At 39.4% G+C, this 17,063-nt stretch overlaps 1 protein-coding gene across 4 annotated transcripts in view; it reads left to right on the top strand.

Annotated features, from left to right (window-relative positions):
• Positions 1-16,814, top strand: part of TFPT (TCF3 fusion partner) — a 32,886-nt gene extending 16,072 nt beyond the window's left edge. For all 4 annotated transcript variants that reach the window (XM_053690721.1, XM_053690720.1, XM_053690719.1 and 1 more), the window contains exons 5-7: positions 5,368-5,437; positions 12,178-12,432; positions 15,130-16,814. In XM_053690721.1, the coding sequence (XP_053546696.1) occupies positions 5,368-5,437; positions 12,178-12,432; positions 15,130-15,261 (457 nt within the window). In that variant the 3' untranslated portion in view covers positions 15,262-16,814. The remainder of the gene's footprint in view (positions 1-5,367; positions 5,438-12,177; positions 12,433-15,129) is intronic.
• The last annotated feature ends 249 nt before the right edge of the window (positions 16,815-17,063 follow it).

Genomic DNA, 17,063 nt, shown 5'->3' with positions numbered 1-17,063 from the left:
TTTAAAGGGACAGGCAGGCAGCAGATAAAAAATAATTGTATTTAAAGCTGATTCCAGAACTCCATTTAAAAAAGGGCTGGTTTTGCGCGCTCTCTCTACCAATACTGCAGTATTACATTTTTTTTAGTATCCGTAAAGGTTTCAACAGGAAAATCAGCTATTTCAAATGGCAAAATAAAGGTAAATGAGAATTTTGAAACATATTTAATACACTCCAGCTGGTAAAATGGATATTTGGGAACTAATTAAAGTGGAGAACATTTTTAAAGTGCACTGTCCCTTTAAAGGGACATTAAACACTAAATAAATGCTAGATAGAATGATGCATTCAAAGAAAAGATTAGTCCATGACTAACATGTAGATGTATTTTTTAAAGTTTCATTAGTTGTTTAAAAAGTGACAAAATAAGTGTAAAGTTTTAGTGTCTATAAAACACTGGGAGCTGCCATGTTGTAACTTGTGTTACCTTCTCTGCTGTGGCCAATTAGGGACCGTTATAAATAGGTCACTAGAGTGTGCAGCCAATGGTTGTGCTGGATTTAACAGTGTTCTGCACTTCCATTTCTAACAGGAACTCAAAAGCTCACAATTTCAGAATGGAATTACAGGCAAAGAGGACAAAATAAATAATGAAAGTATATTGCAGAGTTGTTTTATATATACAATTTATCATTTTATATTACCATCTCAAAGTGTTTAATGTCCCTTTAAGATTGTCTGCTTGATTTGCAGTTTGAAAAGTAATTGAATCTTATTCTGTAACATCCCTGAGCAGGGCTTCCCTAAGGACAGGAGAGGCCATAAAATACAAAGTACTGAGATGATGGGGAATACAGAATAAATGATTGCTAGCAGGTGCATATTTTCTGTAATAGCCAAAGGGAGAGTTATGCTCTCCACAGTAAATGTTGCCAGTTGGGTGGCATTATCAAGTAGCCGGGTGGGGGTAATGTAATACTTTGCAATATTATACAATTTTCAGTTATTTATAAATGTTAAAGGTAAATGATTATAAAATAATCAAGAAATAGGGGCGCTTAAATCCTAAATGGCAAATGTCTGGGTATTAAATTATCAAAAAAGTTTATCTTTAAAATATCTGAGAAAGTAATAAAGGGTATACCAAGTCTTAGCGAGAAACACCTAAACAATATAGCTAAATAATTGCAAAAATACATGAGTCAAAACACAATATATAAAAGTAAACTGTGTGAAAAAGAACAATATAAATAAGTTGAGGAAAAAAGATATATGGTTAATTATTGTCCTTTGGTGATAGCAGTCAAAATCAAGACAGGCGGCTCCTCTTAAAACCGATGGTGTGTCAGTATATCTAAAATGGAGAAGCAAAAAGAGAGCGCCTGATGGTGGGGTTTTTCCAGTCATATGGAACAATGGCAAAAAACAAAGTGAACAGGTACTCACAAGTATGCAGGCGCTTTTAGCGAAAAAAAAATGCAAACAGGCAGGCTGACTTTATACGGCATGTAAGCTGTAGAGGAGAGTGTTGGGCGTCTGCAGCGAACGATTTGCCTTAGCTGACAGGTGGTATTGGCCCTCTGGTGTCTTTTAAAGCCTCGGTGTTCGTTACCGGTTCAGACGCTAAAGGTAACTTGTACTCTTGGATCCTTGGATTGTAGTTTAATTGCCGCAATTGTAATCATTAGTGGTCACGTTTGGTAAACACTTGGGAGTTTGAATAAAAACAAAAGATACATCCGTAGTATGTAAAAATATAAAATAATTTTAATAAGTTTTTTGCAACAAGTAATCAGCCATAGTACTACGGCCGAGAAACGCGTTGCAAAACGTATTAAAATCCTTTTACATTTGTACATACCACGGATGTATCTCTTTTGTTTTTATTAGTTTTATTTGGAGTCTGAACCGGTAACGAACACCCAAGGCTTTAAAAGACACCAAAGGGCCAATACCACCTGTTGGCTAAGGCGAATCGTTTGCTGCAGACACCCTCCTTAACAGCTTACACAGCGACCGAAGTTTCAGCGAGCTGACTGCTGTATAAAGTCAGCCTGCCTGTTTGCATTTTTTTTTCGCTAAAAGTGCTGCATACTTGTGAGTACCTGTTCACTTAGTTTTTTCCCATTGTTCCATATGATTGGAAATACCACACCATGAGGCGCTCTCTTTTTGCTTCTCTATTTTGCTTCTGTTACTTAAAGTGATTGTAAAGTTTAAGGAATTAGTGCCCAGTATCTAAAAATAATCTTAAAAACAGGGGCACTTTAATTCATTAAACTTTACAAAGACACTTCTTTTTTAAAATACTTACCATTGCGTTATGGTAAACATACAAAGGTTTCTCCACCCGCATCCAGCTTCCTCCAAACATTGCGTGCCCCACAAGCTGGACGCCAAAGGGGGCACGCAGCGATTGGAGGAAGCCGGATTCGTCATCGATCTGCTCAATACAGTCAGAGATGCTGACGGAGGATCGGCAGTCTGTTTTCCATAATGCAATGGTAAGTATTGTAAAAAAGAAGTGTCTTTGTAATGTTTAATGAATTAAAGTGCTCTTGTTTCTAAGATTATTTTTAGATACTGGGCACTAATTCCTTAAACTTTAAAATCACTTTAAGCTATCCAATGCACAAATTAACTGAATCATTCTACATTCATTGATGTAATAATAATTTGTGCAACAACATTAAAAACCTTTAAAATAATCTAATTTTAGCTTAATACTGGCTTACATTTTTTCCAGGTGGTCAGTAAAATCACCTGGGTGGTGTGCCTAATAATTTGTTTCTGTGGAGAACACTGAATAGATAAGCAAGGCTTAGGCAGCCTAACCAAGTCCCTTTCTGTCATTGAAAATGGAACAGATGTGCAACGTATGTCATTCTGTCATTGAAAATGGAACAGATGTGCAATGTATGTCATTCTGTCATTGAAAATGGAACAGATGTGCAATGTATGTCATTCTGTCATTGAAAATGGAACAGATGTGCAATGTATGTCATTCTGTCATTGAAAATGGAACAGATGTGCAATGTATGTCATTCTGTCATTGAAAATGGAACAGATGTGCAATGTATGTCATTCTGTCATTGAAAATGGAACAGATGTGCAATATATCTCCACGGTTCTTGAGGAGTCTTTCACAGCTTTTTAGCTTTCATGTCCTGCTCTTCACTTTGGTCTAGCTTCTCATAAAAATATATCATTTAGCAAGAAAAGGAACCCCAGAAGTAAAATAATTGTTGCTAGTGCTATGCAGCATATACTTCTTGACGAGAAAAGTAAATTTAATTTCAGACTTTTTTTATTTTACTAAGAAAGCTAATGAGGTTTGTTTCTGTTTTACTTGCCTTGAAGGTAGGATTTATAGTATTCAGATCTTATACCAAGGTTTTTATATTTGTTGCTTTCCCACTTCTGGGGGTGGAGTAGTTAATTAACAGCCTTTATATACTTATTTCCAACGGCAGGATAGTGGTGTTGGAACCAGAGTAGCAATAACTAGTCTGCAGTCAACCTATTTTTACTCTATTAAATAATAAAGCTCACCCTTTCCAAAGAAAGATTAAGAAACTAACTAGAGACACAGGGCCCAATTCTCAAAAACTCTACTGCTGGGTGAGACATTTATAGGCAGAACTCGCTTGTAGCAAAAAAGGCAGAGCCAGGAAGTCCAAGAGAGATGACAGCTGACTCCTATAGAAAGTATTAAAGGTATGGAGAATCTCACTTCAGAGACTGAGGTTAAAACTATTAATGAGGAAAAAGGAGAGCTGAGTCTTAAAGTGGATAAATAAGGTTTATTAGGAGCAGGCTTCATCAGACACACGGTAAGCTCCTATCTTACACGTTTCGCGCATGGGCACATGCGCTTCATCAGAGATGAAAACTATTAAACCAGGGGTGTGTGTTCTTCTATGGGGGCCACTTGAACAGAGTGGGTGCTATGGAACTGGATATACTAGAAACTGGAAGTGACATTTACCCAAATAGTTGTGCATAGTAGGTGCTGTAGTCCACAATAGACATAAAGTGTATATTTATCTGGTGAGAGCCAAGTGAAGTGATCATTCTGGAACTGAATAAAAAGTGACATTTATGCAAGCAGTGCCTAATGGGAGTGTACACTAGACAATGCATGTTTGATGGGGCCATATTAATAATTTACCTAATAAACAAGCGAGGGCCAGATTAAACTATTTTGAGGGCCGCATATGGCCCCAGGGCCGGTACTTTGAGACCACTGTATTAAACTATAGTGAAAAATTTCCATTAACTTGCATTTGCTTCTAGTGAAGCATACATTACTTTTCTGTCAGTTAAAACTTTGTATTGTGAATTTTTAAGAAACTTTACCTGCATACAGCTAGCAAGATAAATAAGTGAGACCTGCTGGTGGGAAATGCTTAGCCAATATAGCGTCATGAGTGAACTTCAGACACACCCGGGGAAACTCCCCTTATCGTCCTAAAAAAAATACATTTAATCTAATAATTTGTTTTAAAGTTACCCAATATTTAATGCACAATCCGTATTTGTACAAATTGCAGTCCTAAATGCACTGCTGTATACAAAATCTAAATGCATTAAAACAGAAAATACACAGCTTAAATGTAATTTAAAGGAAAATATGTAAAGTCTGTAGTAAAATAAAATACAAAGTGTAAATGCAACAAAACTTATGTCATGCAGAATTGTTTTTGTACTGTGCTTGTCTATCCTTCACATCCAGAAACTCAGGGAATCCTTGCAGAATTGTGAGACATCTTGCAGTACTGGTAGACCTGTTTAGATAATATTATCTGAGTAGGGAGCTTTAGAGAATCTGGCCCAGAAGGAAAAGTTGTAAATTATTGTATAGAGACCCCTCTGAGGATTATAAGGCCCATGTTACTGGCGAGTCTTCAGACTCGCCAGAAACGCAAGTTATGGAGCAGGGGTCTAAAGACTGCTGCTCCATAACCCTGTCCGCCTGCTCTGAGCAGGCGGACAGAGATCGCCACAATTCAACCCGATCGAGTACAATTGGGTTGATTGACACCCCCCTGCTGGAGGCCGATTGGCGGCGAGTCTGCAGGGGGCGGCGTTGCACCAGCAGCTCACAAGAGCTGCTGGTGCAATGCTGAATACGGAGAGCGTATTGCTCTCCGCATTCAGCGATGTCTGTCGGACCTGATCCGCACTGTCAGATCAGGTCCGACAGACATTTGATAAATAGGCCTCTTTATCTCCAGAACTTCTGTAACTTTCCCTGTGGATGAGCGTTTATAGCCCCTATGATATAGCTATATTTGATATCATAAATATCTGAGATTTTCATATCAAACATTTAGTTTCTGCTTGTCCAGTTGCTGTATATTTCATGAGATATTTTCTCTCTTTAGATGCTTGATGAAGGTCTTGGATGATTATGGAGATGATTACAGACAAAGCCATCTCACCCTTTTACTTGAGGTAGGTAGTACCTATGTTTTGTTGTTTTATTATTATTCAATCACAGTTTTCTATAGTACAGTAATAGGGAAGGCAATATAACTACACAGAATATATAAGAAAAATTCCAAATTTTAAAGGGACTTTAAGCTGCTGGTTACTGCTCAATGTTTTTTCCCTCCTAAGATAGGGAGAGTCCAAGGCTTCATTCCTTACTGTTGGGAAATACAACACCTGGCCACCAAGAGGAGGCAAAGACACCCCAGCCAAAGGCTTAAATATTCCTCCCACTTCCTAATTACACCAGTAATTGTTTGCCTTTCATCACGTTAGGAGGTAGCAGAGAAGTGTCTGAAGATTAGGAGAGTCCTGAAAATGGGTATCTGCCCTTCGAGATAGGACTGGAGTTTTAAGTAGTCATGTCAACCTCTCAGTGAGAGTATTGATGAAAGTTAGTCTGGAGATGCAGTGAAAGTTTTTCTGCGACACCATCCAGACTACTGCTAACAGCTCCTAAGCAATTAGTGTTGATGAGTTTCACTGCCTGCTTTCTCTCACTCAAGTCCATGTCAGGAGCGCTGCTATAAGATTATCACACTTGAGAGGCTGTGTTCTGTTCCACAGCACGGATCCTAGAGGTAAGATTGTTTCAATTTTTACACATAAAACGCTATAACAAGGTTACAGTATGGCTCCTTTATACCTTGATAGGATCGAGGGTTAATATCCTCTGAAGGGGGTTTATTGAACAGTTGGGGTTAATTAATCAGTGTATTAATTATTTACATGCTGCTTTGTGTGACTTTTTTTTTTCCTGGGCTGATAGACTGTGTTTTTGGCTGGAACAAACAGGTTTCACTTTTAAGTTTCACTTTCGTTTTTGAAAGTGTTTCACAGCTCCTATTACTTGCTGTACTTGTAATAACAGGTATATGTTCATTTCCTCCATTTCGGCTGAGACTTGAACCTGAGGAGAGCATTTCCTCTGTTAACTGTCTGGGTCTAGGAGGTGGTGAGTGCCCCAGCCATTGGAAGTATAAAGGTGCAGTTTTCTATAAAAAAAAAGTTTTTATTTGTGTCCTTCTGTGGGTATAACCTTAGCTTTGGAGGACTCTGACATGTTAGAAGGTACTCCTTCTGTACTAAATCATACCTGTTTATATTGTGAGGAAGCCATGGTTTTCTCGCCCACTCAATTATGTTCCACATGCCTTAACACCGTTATAAAGTCTAAGATTGGAGACAAGCTCCCTCTGAGCAGTCTACCTCTCAGGACTCGGCGTCCTGTGAGATTACTATCCTTGCTACATTATCCACTCCACATGCAGTTCCCCGTAGCACATCTAATCCTCCCATCCAAAGGACTTCTTCCTGCGGACTTTGCCGCACAGTTACAAACGTCAGTGTCTGAGGCCCTCAGTGCATTACCTCACTCTAACAAACGCAAGAGAAAGGTTAAACATAACTCTCCTGACCCGGAGTCATCTAAATATTTATTGGATTTAGCTATTATGTCCCAGTTATCTGATGATGAGTTAACCTCTGTAGCTTCAGAGGGTGAACTTTCTGGGTCAGAGTCCTTAGCGTCTAAGCCTCCTGCTTTTTTTTTTAAAGGAGGTTCTGTCTAGATTAGAGGTTCCAGAGGCCGTGCTGCCTGAAGAACCTATGATACCTAAATTAGACAGGAAAGTTCCTTTTGACTTTTCCTGTGCCGTGTAAGATGGCGAACATTATTAAGAACGAATGAGAAAGAATTGGTTCTTCCTTTCCCCCTCGTCTACTTTTAAAAAGTTGGTCCCGGTCCCGGACTCTCAACTGGAATAATGGATTGTGCTATCTCTGTGCTTGCTAAACGTACTACTATACCTCTTGAGGATAGTTCTTCGTTCAGAGAGCCGATGGATAAGAAAATGGAAACCCTTCAAGGGAAAGATTTTATTTGGTCCAGGCCTGGACTCCATTATTTCTATGGTTACTGGAGGCAAGGGTGCCTTCCTACCGCAAGATAAGGAGTCTAAGGGACGACAATCTTCTAATTTTTATTCTGACAAATCCCAACGACAACAATCCTCCTCCAAGCCTGAGCAACCCAAGAGTACTTGGAAGCCGTCTCAGTCCTGAAATAAATCAAAGCCAAATAAGAAGCCCGCCGAAAACAAATCGGCATGAAGGGGCGGCCCCCGATCGGATGGTGTAGGGGGCAGACTTTCTCTTTTTTCAGACACCTGGTTCAAGGACGTACTGGATCCGTGGGTACTGGAGGTGGTATCTCAGGGATACAAGATTTCAAATCTCATCCACCAAGGGGTAGCTTCCTTCTCTCAAATATGTCTACCAACCAGAAAAGGATGCCTTTCTAGGATCCGTTCGGTATCTATCCTCCTTAGGAGTTGTCCCAGTGCCTATCGAAGAAAGAGGTTTGGGGTTTTATTCAAACCTTTTCGTGGTCCCAAAGAAGGAGGGAACTTTCCGCCCAATTCTGGACCTAAATTGCTTAAACAAATATCTCCGTTTCCCTTCCTTCAAGATGGAGACGATAATTTCCATCCTTCCTTTAATTCAGAAAGGCAAGTTTATTACCACTATAAATCTGAAGTATGCTTAACTTCATGTTCCAATCCACAGGGAACACTTTCAGTTCCTGAAGTTTGCATTCCTGGACCAGCACTTCCAGTTAATTGCCCTTCCGTTTCGCCTAGCTACTGCTCCAAGAATCTTTACGAAGGTTCTGGGAGCTCTTCTAGCCGTTGCCAGAACTCGGTGTATTGCAGTAGCCCCATATTTGGACAATATTCTGGTGCAAACACCATCCTTTCGCCTTGCGGAAGAATTCTCGGAATCCCTTCTAAGTCTTGTTCGATCATATGGATGGAAGATAAACTTGGAGAAGCGTTCTCTTATCCCAAGTACCAGGGTGGAATTCCTGGGTAATATAATAGACTCCATATCCATGAGGATATTTCTAACAGACCAGAGACGTTGCAAGCTAGCTTTGGCATGTTTTGCCCTCCAGACCTCCTTGAGTCCCTCTGTGGCTCAGTGTATGGAGGTGATTGGTCTCATGGTGTCCTGCATGGATTCCTTTTACCAGGTTCTGTCTCAGACCTTTACAACTTTGCATGCTGAGGCAGTGGAACGGCGATCATTCAGATCTGTCTCAACAGACAGCCGGTCAGCTGGTCAAGAAAATCACTCTTTTGGTGGCTCTATCCAGATAATCTGTCCCGAGGGACATGCTTCTTAAGACCATCCTGAGAGATTGTGACTACGGATGGGGAGCTATTTAGGGTGCCAGGAAGGTACAGGGGTTGTGGACTCAGGTGGAGTCCTTCCTCCCAATCAATATTTTGGAACAGGCAATCTTCAAGGCCTTGAAGGCTTGGCCACTTCTGGGTTCGTCCCAGTTTATCAGATTCCAATCAGACAATATAACCTCGGTGACTTACATCAACCATCAGGGGGGAACAAGAAGTTATTTGGTGATGAAGGAAGTATCTCAGATTCTGGAGTGGGCGGAGGCCCACAGCTGTTTGCTGTCAGCGATCCACATCTTGGGTGTGGACAACTGGGAGGTGGATTTTTTCAGCAGGTAATCCTTCCATCCAGGGGAATAGTTTCTCCATCCCAAGGTGTTTGCAGAGATATGCAGCAAGTGAGGGGACGCCGGAGATTGATCTCATGGCGTCCCGTCTCAATACCAAGCTACCCAGGTGCGGTTCAAGGGATTCCCAAGTGGATCTAATAGATGCACTAGCAGTGCCCTGGAGGTTCAAACTCCATATCTTTTTCCTCCATTACCGCTTCTTCCTCAAGTGGTGTCCCGCATCAAGCAGGAGCGGGTATCAGTGATCCTGATTGCTCCGTCGTGGTCGCGAAGGACGTGGTTCGCGGATCTAGTGGGGATGTCCTCATCTCCTCTGTGGAAGTTACCTTGTTGCAGAGACCTGCTGATACAAGGTCCATTTGTTCATCATAATCTAGATTCTGAGGCTGACTGCGTGGAGATTGAACGCTTAGTCTAAGCCAAGAGAGGTTTAACAAGTTACTCGGCGTATCTACAACAATGTGTGGAGGACCTACTTATTCTGGTGTGAAGAGCGTGGTTTTTCCTGGCACAGAGTTAAGGTTGCCAGGATATTATCTTTTCTTCGGGATGGGCTGGAGAATGGTCTTTCTGCTAGTTCCCTGAGGGGACAGATTTCGGCCCTGTCGGTTTTATTGCACAATAGACTGGCTGAGCTTCCAGATGTGCAGTCCTTTGCTAAGACTCTGATTAGGATCAGACCTGTGTTTAGATCTGGGGCTCCTCCTTGGAGCCTAAATCTTGTTCTTTGGGTTTTGCAGCAGGTTCTGTTTGAGCCTCGGCATTCCGTTGACATTCAATTTGCTATCTTGGAAGGTTCTCTTTTTAATGGCTATTGCCTCTACGTGCAGAGTTTCTGAGATCTCTGCTTTGCAATGAGAGCCCCCTTATCTGATTTTTTCATGCAGATAAGGCAGTTTTACGTACTAAATTAGCTTTTCTTCCTAAGGTTGTGTCAGATCGCAACATCAATCAGGAGATTGTGGTTCCTTCCTTGTGTCCTAATCCTTCTTCATCGAAGGAACGCTTCCTTCACAATTTGGATGTGGTTCGCACCTTGAAGTTCTATCTTCGGGCTACTAAGGAGTTTAGACAATCTTCTTCCTCTTTGTTTGTTGTCTATTTGGGGAAGCGTAAGGGGCAGAAGTCTACTTCGACTTCCCTATCTTTTTGGTTAAGGAGTGTCATCCACTTAGCTTACGAGACATTGGGACATCATCCTCCTCTTGGGCCTTTAAGAACGAGGCCTTTATGGATCAGATTTGTAAGGCGGCTACCTGGTCCTCCTTACATACTTTTTAAGTTTGATGTTTTTGCGTCGGCTGAAGCAGCTTTTGGGAGAAAAGTTTTGCAGGCTGTGGTGCCCTCAGAATAGGGTCCGCCTCTTCCTTTTTGTTCCTTCCCGTTATTCATTCAGTGTCCTTCTGACCTTGGGTTTAGTTTTCCCAATAGTAAGGAATGAAGCTGTGGACTCTCCCTATCTTAAGAAGGAAAACATAATTTATGCTTACCAGATAAATTCCTTTCCTTCCGAATAGGGGAGAGTCCATGGCCCCCGCACGTTTTTTCTTGTCTATGGGTGGTCCCCTATTAATTATTTTATTCTTCTGGCACCCCTACTTTCCTTGTTCCCTTGGCAGAATGACTGGGGTAATGAAGTGGGAGGGATATTTAAGCCTCCTCCTGGTGGCCAAGTGTTGTATTTCCCAACAGTAAGGAATGAAGCTGTGGTCTCTCCCTATCCGGAAGGAAAGGAATTTATCTAGTAAGCATAAATTTATATTTTTTTTCTTCTGTACCCGCAGCTCTTCTCAGAGCCATCCTCTTATTTTAACCCTTTATTAGTGCCGGTAATTTTGATTCTGGGTGCCACTACCATAAGGTGCATGTTTTCGTGCACCCTGTTATAAAATGTAAATTTTTGCAGTTTTTATACAACGGGTTAAAAGTTACATTATAACAAAGAAATAGCATGGAGGTATGCATTTAAAGGGGCAGTATACACCAATTTTCATTTAACTGCATGTAATAGACACTACTATAAAGAATAATATGCAAAGCTACTGATCTAAAAATCCAGTATAAAACAGTTTGAAAACTTACTAAGAAGCTCCCAGTTTAGCTCAGTTGAAAAGATTAGCTGGAACACCCACTGACAGCGGCTGTATAGCAAAAAAGCAGACACTGCCCCCCTTCCTCTGTATATGAAAAGACTCTTTACACAAATAGGAGCAAGCTAGAGTAGGTATTCATCAGTATACTTTTTAAACTGTATAGGTTATATAAATGGATAATCCACAAAATATTATGCAAAGAAAAATCTAGTGTATAATGTCCCTTTAAGGGATATAAGCTGAAAAAACTGCAGCAAAAAAAGCACTAACTCCTGGATTTCCTTCACAATTTCATTCTTTGAGTTTTAGACTATAATTAATGCAGCTAGAATGTTTGCACACTCATTAGCTATAATGACTGTTTTATATAATGGATGCTTTGTCTGAGACACTGCATCTCAGCATTACAGTATGGTAGGTGAGCAAATCAGGGTGAAAACAAACAACATATTTTATTGCCTGATGATAATAGGGGCCCCTCAGTCATCTGATATTTCTGTCTGAAGTGTAAGCTAAAGCGACACCGTACTGTAAATTGTTTCCTGTTAATTTGCAGATTATTAGACATATGGGAAATTGTTCCTCTGTGTTTGTTTTTATATTTGAAATAGCTGGTTTTGGTAATTGTAACCATCACCAAGTGTTCTCAGGAGCACTGCTGGGCCTGCAGGAAGATCTGACCTACCATTCATATCTATCTCTGGCTTAATAAAAAGGCCATATGCATAACGGGGTTGCAAATCTGCCCCTTATTCATAGTGATATAATCCTTAGACAGAAATCTACAGTACAAATTGTTATAGAAAGACCATGCCTCAAGATTCTTCCATTCTAGAATGTATGAATATTGCTAGAATGTTATCTGTGCATGAAGTTATGTGAATGCATTAATTATTTTAAACTACTATTAAATCATTTATTCTAAATATTCTGAGGTATTAACGGTGTTCTCATTGTTGTAATAGATCACATGTGCCACCAAATTATTGTTTGGATAATGAGTGTCTTCAAGTATACAGTATCTACACTTAAAATAAATATGTTGTATTAACATTGTTTGGCAGGATGAAGGGAATCGTCTTTGCAGCACACCAACTCCTGTGAATTCTGAGAATGAACCCACAGAAAACGAGGAGCTTGCCCTAGCTCAGCATTGCCTACCAGGAGGGCCCCTTGACCTGGAACCTATGAGCCCAGAAAGCCCATCTCTGGCAGAGGGGCCTCCAGCCAAAAAGAGGAAAAAGAACAAGGAGGAGAAAGATCAGATTGGAAAAAAGATTACCTCACCTCTACTCCCTACAGAACCTCTTCTAGCTCAGGTAAACTAAAACATTAACCCCTTAATGACCACAGCACTTTTCAATTTTCCGTCCGTTTGGGACCAAGGCTTTTTTTACATTTTTGCGGTGTTTGAGTTTAGCTGTAATTTTCCTCTTACTCATTTACTGTACCCACACATATTATATACCGGTTTTCTCGCCATTAAATGGACTTTCTAAAGATACCATTATTTTCATCATATCTTATAATTTACTATAAAAAAAAATATGAGGAAAAAATGGGGAAAAAAAACACAATTTTTCTAACTTTGATCCCCAAAATACGTTACACATCTACAACCACCTAAAAACACCCATGCTAAATAGTTTCTAAATTTTGTCCTGAGTTAAGAAATACCCAATGTTTACATGTACTTTGCTTTTTTTGTGCAAGTTATAGGGCAATAAATACAAGTAGCACTTTGCTATTTCCAAACCATTTTTTTTTTTCAAAATTAGCGCAAGTTACATTGGGACACTGATATCTTTCAGGAATCCCTGAATATCCCTTGACATGTGTATATATTTTTTTAGAAGACATCCCAAAGTATTGATCTAGGCCCATTTTGGTATATTTCATACCACCATTTCACCGCCAAATGTGATCAAATAAAAAAAATCGTTCACTTTTCCCACAAACTTTAGGTTTCTCACTGAAATTTTTTACAAACAGTTTGTGCAATGATGGCACAAATGGTTGTAAATGCTTCTCTGGGATCCCCTTTGTTCAGAAATAGCAGACATATATGGCTTTGACGTTGCTTTTTGGTAATTTGAAGGCCGCTAAATGCTGCTGCGCATCACACATGTATTATGTCTAGCAGTGAAGGGGTTAATTAGGAAGCTTGTAGGGAGCTTGCAGGGTTAATTTTAGCTTTAGTGTAGAGCTCAGCCTCCCACCTGACACATCACACCCCCTGATCCCTCCCAAACAGCTCTCTTCCCTCCCCCACCCCCACAATTGTCCCTGCCATCTTAAGTACTGGCAGAAAGTCTGCCAGTACTAAAATAAAAGTTAAAAAAAAAAAAATAATAATAATTCTGCTGTGTAGGATTCCCCCTTAGCCCCCAACCTCCCTGATCTCCCCCCCCCCCAACGGCTTTCTAACCCCCCCCGCCTTATTGTGCGCTATATTGGGTACTGCCAGCTGTCTGCCAGTACCCAGTTTGAAATCAAATATGTTTTGTTTTTTTTAAATAAAAAAAAAAGATTTTCTGTAGTGTACCTGCCCCCCCTCAACACCCAACCCCCCACACTCTCCCAGATCACTTAATATTTGTTATTCCCACCATCTCTCCCACCGAGCCCCACCTTGTCCCTCCTTAAACTTGTTCCATAGTGTAGGGTTCCCACCCGCGATCCCGCCTCTCTGGATCAGCTCCCACCCACCAACGAACATAGCCATCGATAGCCGATGCAGAGAGGGCCACAGAATGTCTCTCTCTGCATCGGACTGCTAAAAACTGTTCTTGCAGGATGCCTGAATATCGAGGCATCACTGCAATAACAGGAAAGCGGCTGGAAGCAATCAGGATCGCTTCCACCGCTTTCAAAGACCAACGACGTACAGGGTACTTCCTTGGTCGTTAACTGTATTTTTTTGGATGCCGTACCCTGCACGTCGTTGGTCATTAAGGGGTTAAACGGACACTGAACCCAAATTTTTTCTTTTGTGGCTCAGATAGAGCATGCCATTTTAAGCAACTTTCTAATTTACTCCTATTAACAAATGTTCTTCATTCTCTTGGTATCTTTATTTGAAAAGCAAGAATGTAAGTTTAGATGCCGGCCCATTTGTGGTGAACAACCTGGGTTGTTCTTGCTGATTAGTGTATAAATTCATCCACCAATAAACAAGTGCTGTCCAGGGTTCTGGACTTGCTTCTTAAAATAAAGATAGCAAGAGAACGAAGAAAAATTGATAATAGGAGTAAATTAGAAAGTTGCTCAAAATTGCATGCTCTATCTGAATCATGAAAGAAAAATTTTGAGTTCAGTATCCCTTTAACCTTTGCAGAATGTGATGGATAATTTAAAGGGACACCTTGTAATTACGTTTTCTGCAGTCTTCCAGTAGATTTATCAATTATTGTTCATATTCTGATAATGTTTGCTGCAATTGTTTTCCACTGGTCAAACTTCTCCCACCACTTTCAAAATTAAAATGAGCCAATATGGACTTACAGTAAGTCTAGAGATGATAGGGCTTGCCACTGTCATTTTGTTAACAAAATCTCTATTGTTTGGTTTCAGTAGAAAAGATCAATAGTAAATTAGGGAGATATATATGACAAAGTTATGCCTGTGAAGGCTGTCATGATCACTCCGTTTTTCGGACTAGAAAATCTACAATTTTACAGCCTTAAATTAACAGTATATTGCAATGTTGTTTTACTATGTATAATTAAGCATTTTATATTAAAATATCAGTGTGTTTACTGTTTCTTTGAGTTAGTAGATTAATATAGATAAAGAATGATACTGTTAATGACCGTTTTTAAGAAACAAAATGGAGTGTCACTTCCTCTTTGCAGTATGGGCACAAAATACAGCCAATGAAAGGCTTTACTTCAGGATTGCATTTATCTGTATCCCACATATAAACATTTAAAGTACTTAAATCTTCAATATTGCTTACTTATGTTATGTATCAGCCTCTTTCTCACAACATTTTCTAATATCTTGCTATCTATTAGGTAAAGATTGAAGAGGACTATTTGTGTGAGGGTGACGAGCTTCCTCTCAGCTGGCAGCCTCTCAGTCCACGTGACAAGATACTTCATTACACAAAGTTTTCCAGCCCTGGACAATGCTCGGATTTTGAATAATATTCTACCTGTGGAAAAAGTAATTTAAAATTTGTTTAAATTTTGTGCTTCCTGGAAAAAAATATGAATAATTTGAATAGGACTATAATTAACATAAGATTTGAGACTGTCGTCCATGAATATTTTCTACACAGTATACAGAAGTACAGTACCTCCGTTTTAAATGCAGACACGTAAACAGCATCAAGATGGAATATACCATATTTTACAATGTGTCTTGATACACAATAATGTGAAAGTTTTTTTATATATCAGTCTTTCAACCCCATCTCCTGCAATCTGTGGTTAAGACTGTACAACATACTAATGCTAATATTTATTTTTATTTAACCATATAGAGAGTGACATAAAAAGTTTGGCTACAGTCACTGGCCAAGAACCTAAAGTAAGATTACAAAAATGAGGCAAACTTATTTCACAATGGGGGAATTGAAAGTAACTTTTAAAATGTAAAGGGATGTTAAACTCCAAATCTAATTTCCAAAACAATTGTTCCATTAATGTGTAAAAAAAATGTTTCCAGTTTCCTAAACTCTGGCTCTGGAACATACAACACAGTGAGTGCAGTAGCTCATTTATATATGTCCCCAATTGGGCACAGCAGTGGAGATAATACTCCAGATGCTTTTTTAAAGGGGTGTGTCCCTGGATTGCTACAAAATGCAAATTCTGCTAACTTGACGGTTTTTACTGCTTTTAAAATATAATTTATTTTACAAGCAGTTTGTTTGCAATCCAGTGCTTAAATCTTGCTTTCTTTACCAGAACCATGGCGATTCCGGCTTCCTCCAATTGTTGTGTGCCCCCTTTGGCGTCCAGCTCGTGGGGAAACGCAACGATTGGAGGAAGCCGGATCATCATTGATATGCTAATGAAAGCAGGAGATGCGGGCAGAGGATCAGCGTTATGTTTATCATAACGTTAAAGGGCCACTAAACCCAAAATCTTTCTTTCATGATTCGGATAGAGAATGGAAATTTAAAAAACATTACAATTTACTTCTATTATTTATTTTGCTTCATTTTTAAGATATCCTTAGTTGAATAAAAAGCAATGTACATGGTGAGCCAATCACACGAGGCTTCTATGTGCAGCAACCAATCAGCAGCTACTGAGCATATCTAGATATGCTTTTCAGCAAAGAATATCAAGAGAATAAAACAAATTAGATAATAGAAGTAAATTAGAAAGATGTTTAAAATTGCATTTTCTTTCTAAATCATGAAAGAAAAAATGTGGGTTTCATATCCCTTTTAAGGTAAGTATTTTTAAAAATAAGCATTTTTGTAAACTTTAATGAATTAAAGTGCCCCTGTTTTTAAGAGTATTTTTTGATACTGGCCTTCAATTCATTAAAGTTTACATTCATTTTGTGTATATACAGTATATATTAGGCATAGAAATAAAAGTAACCCCTTTAAAACACCTACCGTTGTTTAGGCAGCCATGGATTCATTACGTTAATTTAACCTGTAATACGTCATTTTCTACTGTTTAACCAGCCCTTAAAACTGGGCCTGTACCAGTGATTAAAACCACCATTCTACAGTCAACTGAGCTTTTCTTGTATTCTTTTACTCCCATCCAGTTTATTGAAATGTATATGGGAAATTTACATTTAAAGCAACATTAAAACAAACAAACATTTCCTTAAAGGGCCATGATACCCACATTTTTTCTTTCATGATTTAGAAAGGTAATGCATTTTTAAACATCTTTCTAATTTACTTCTATTATCTAATTTGTTTTATTCTCTTGATATTCTTTGCTGATTGGTTGCTGCACATAGAAGCCTCATGTGA

This window comes from Bombina bombina, chromosome 8 (assembly GCF_027579735.1).
Source record: "Bombina bombina isolate aBomBom1 chromosome 8, aBomBom1.pri, whole genome shotgun sequence".
NCBI classification, from domain to species: domain Eukaryota; kingdom Metazoa; phylum Chordata; class Amphibia; order Anura; family Bombinatoridae; genus Bombina; species Bombina bombina.
This window is presented reverse-complemented; position numbering and strand designations above follow the sequence as displayed.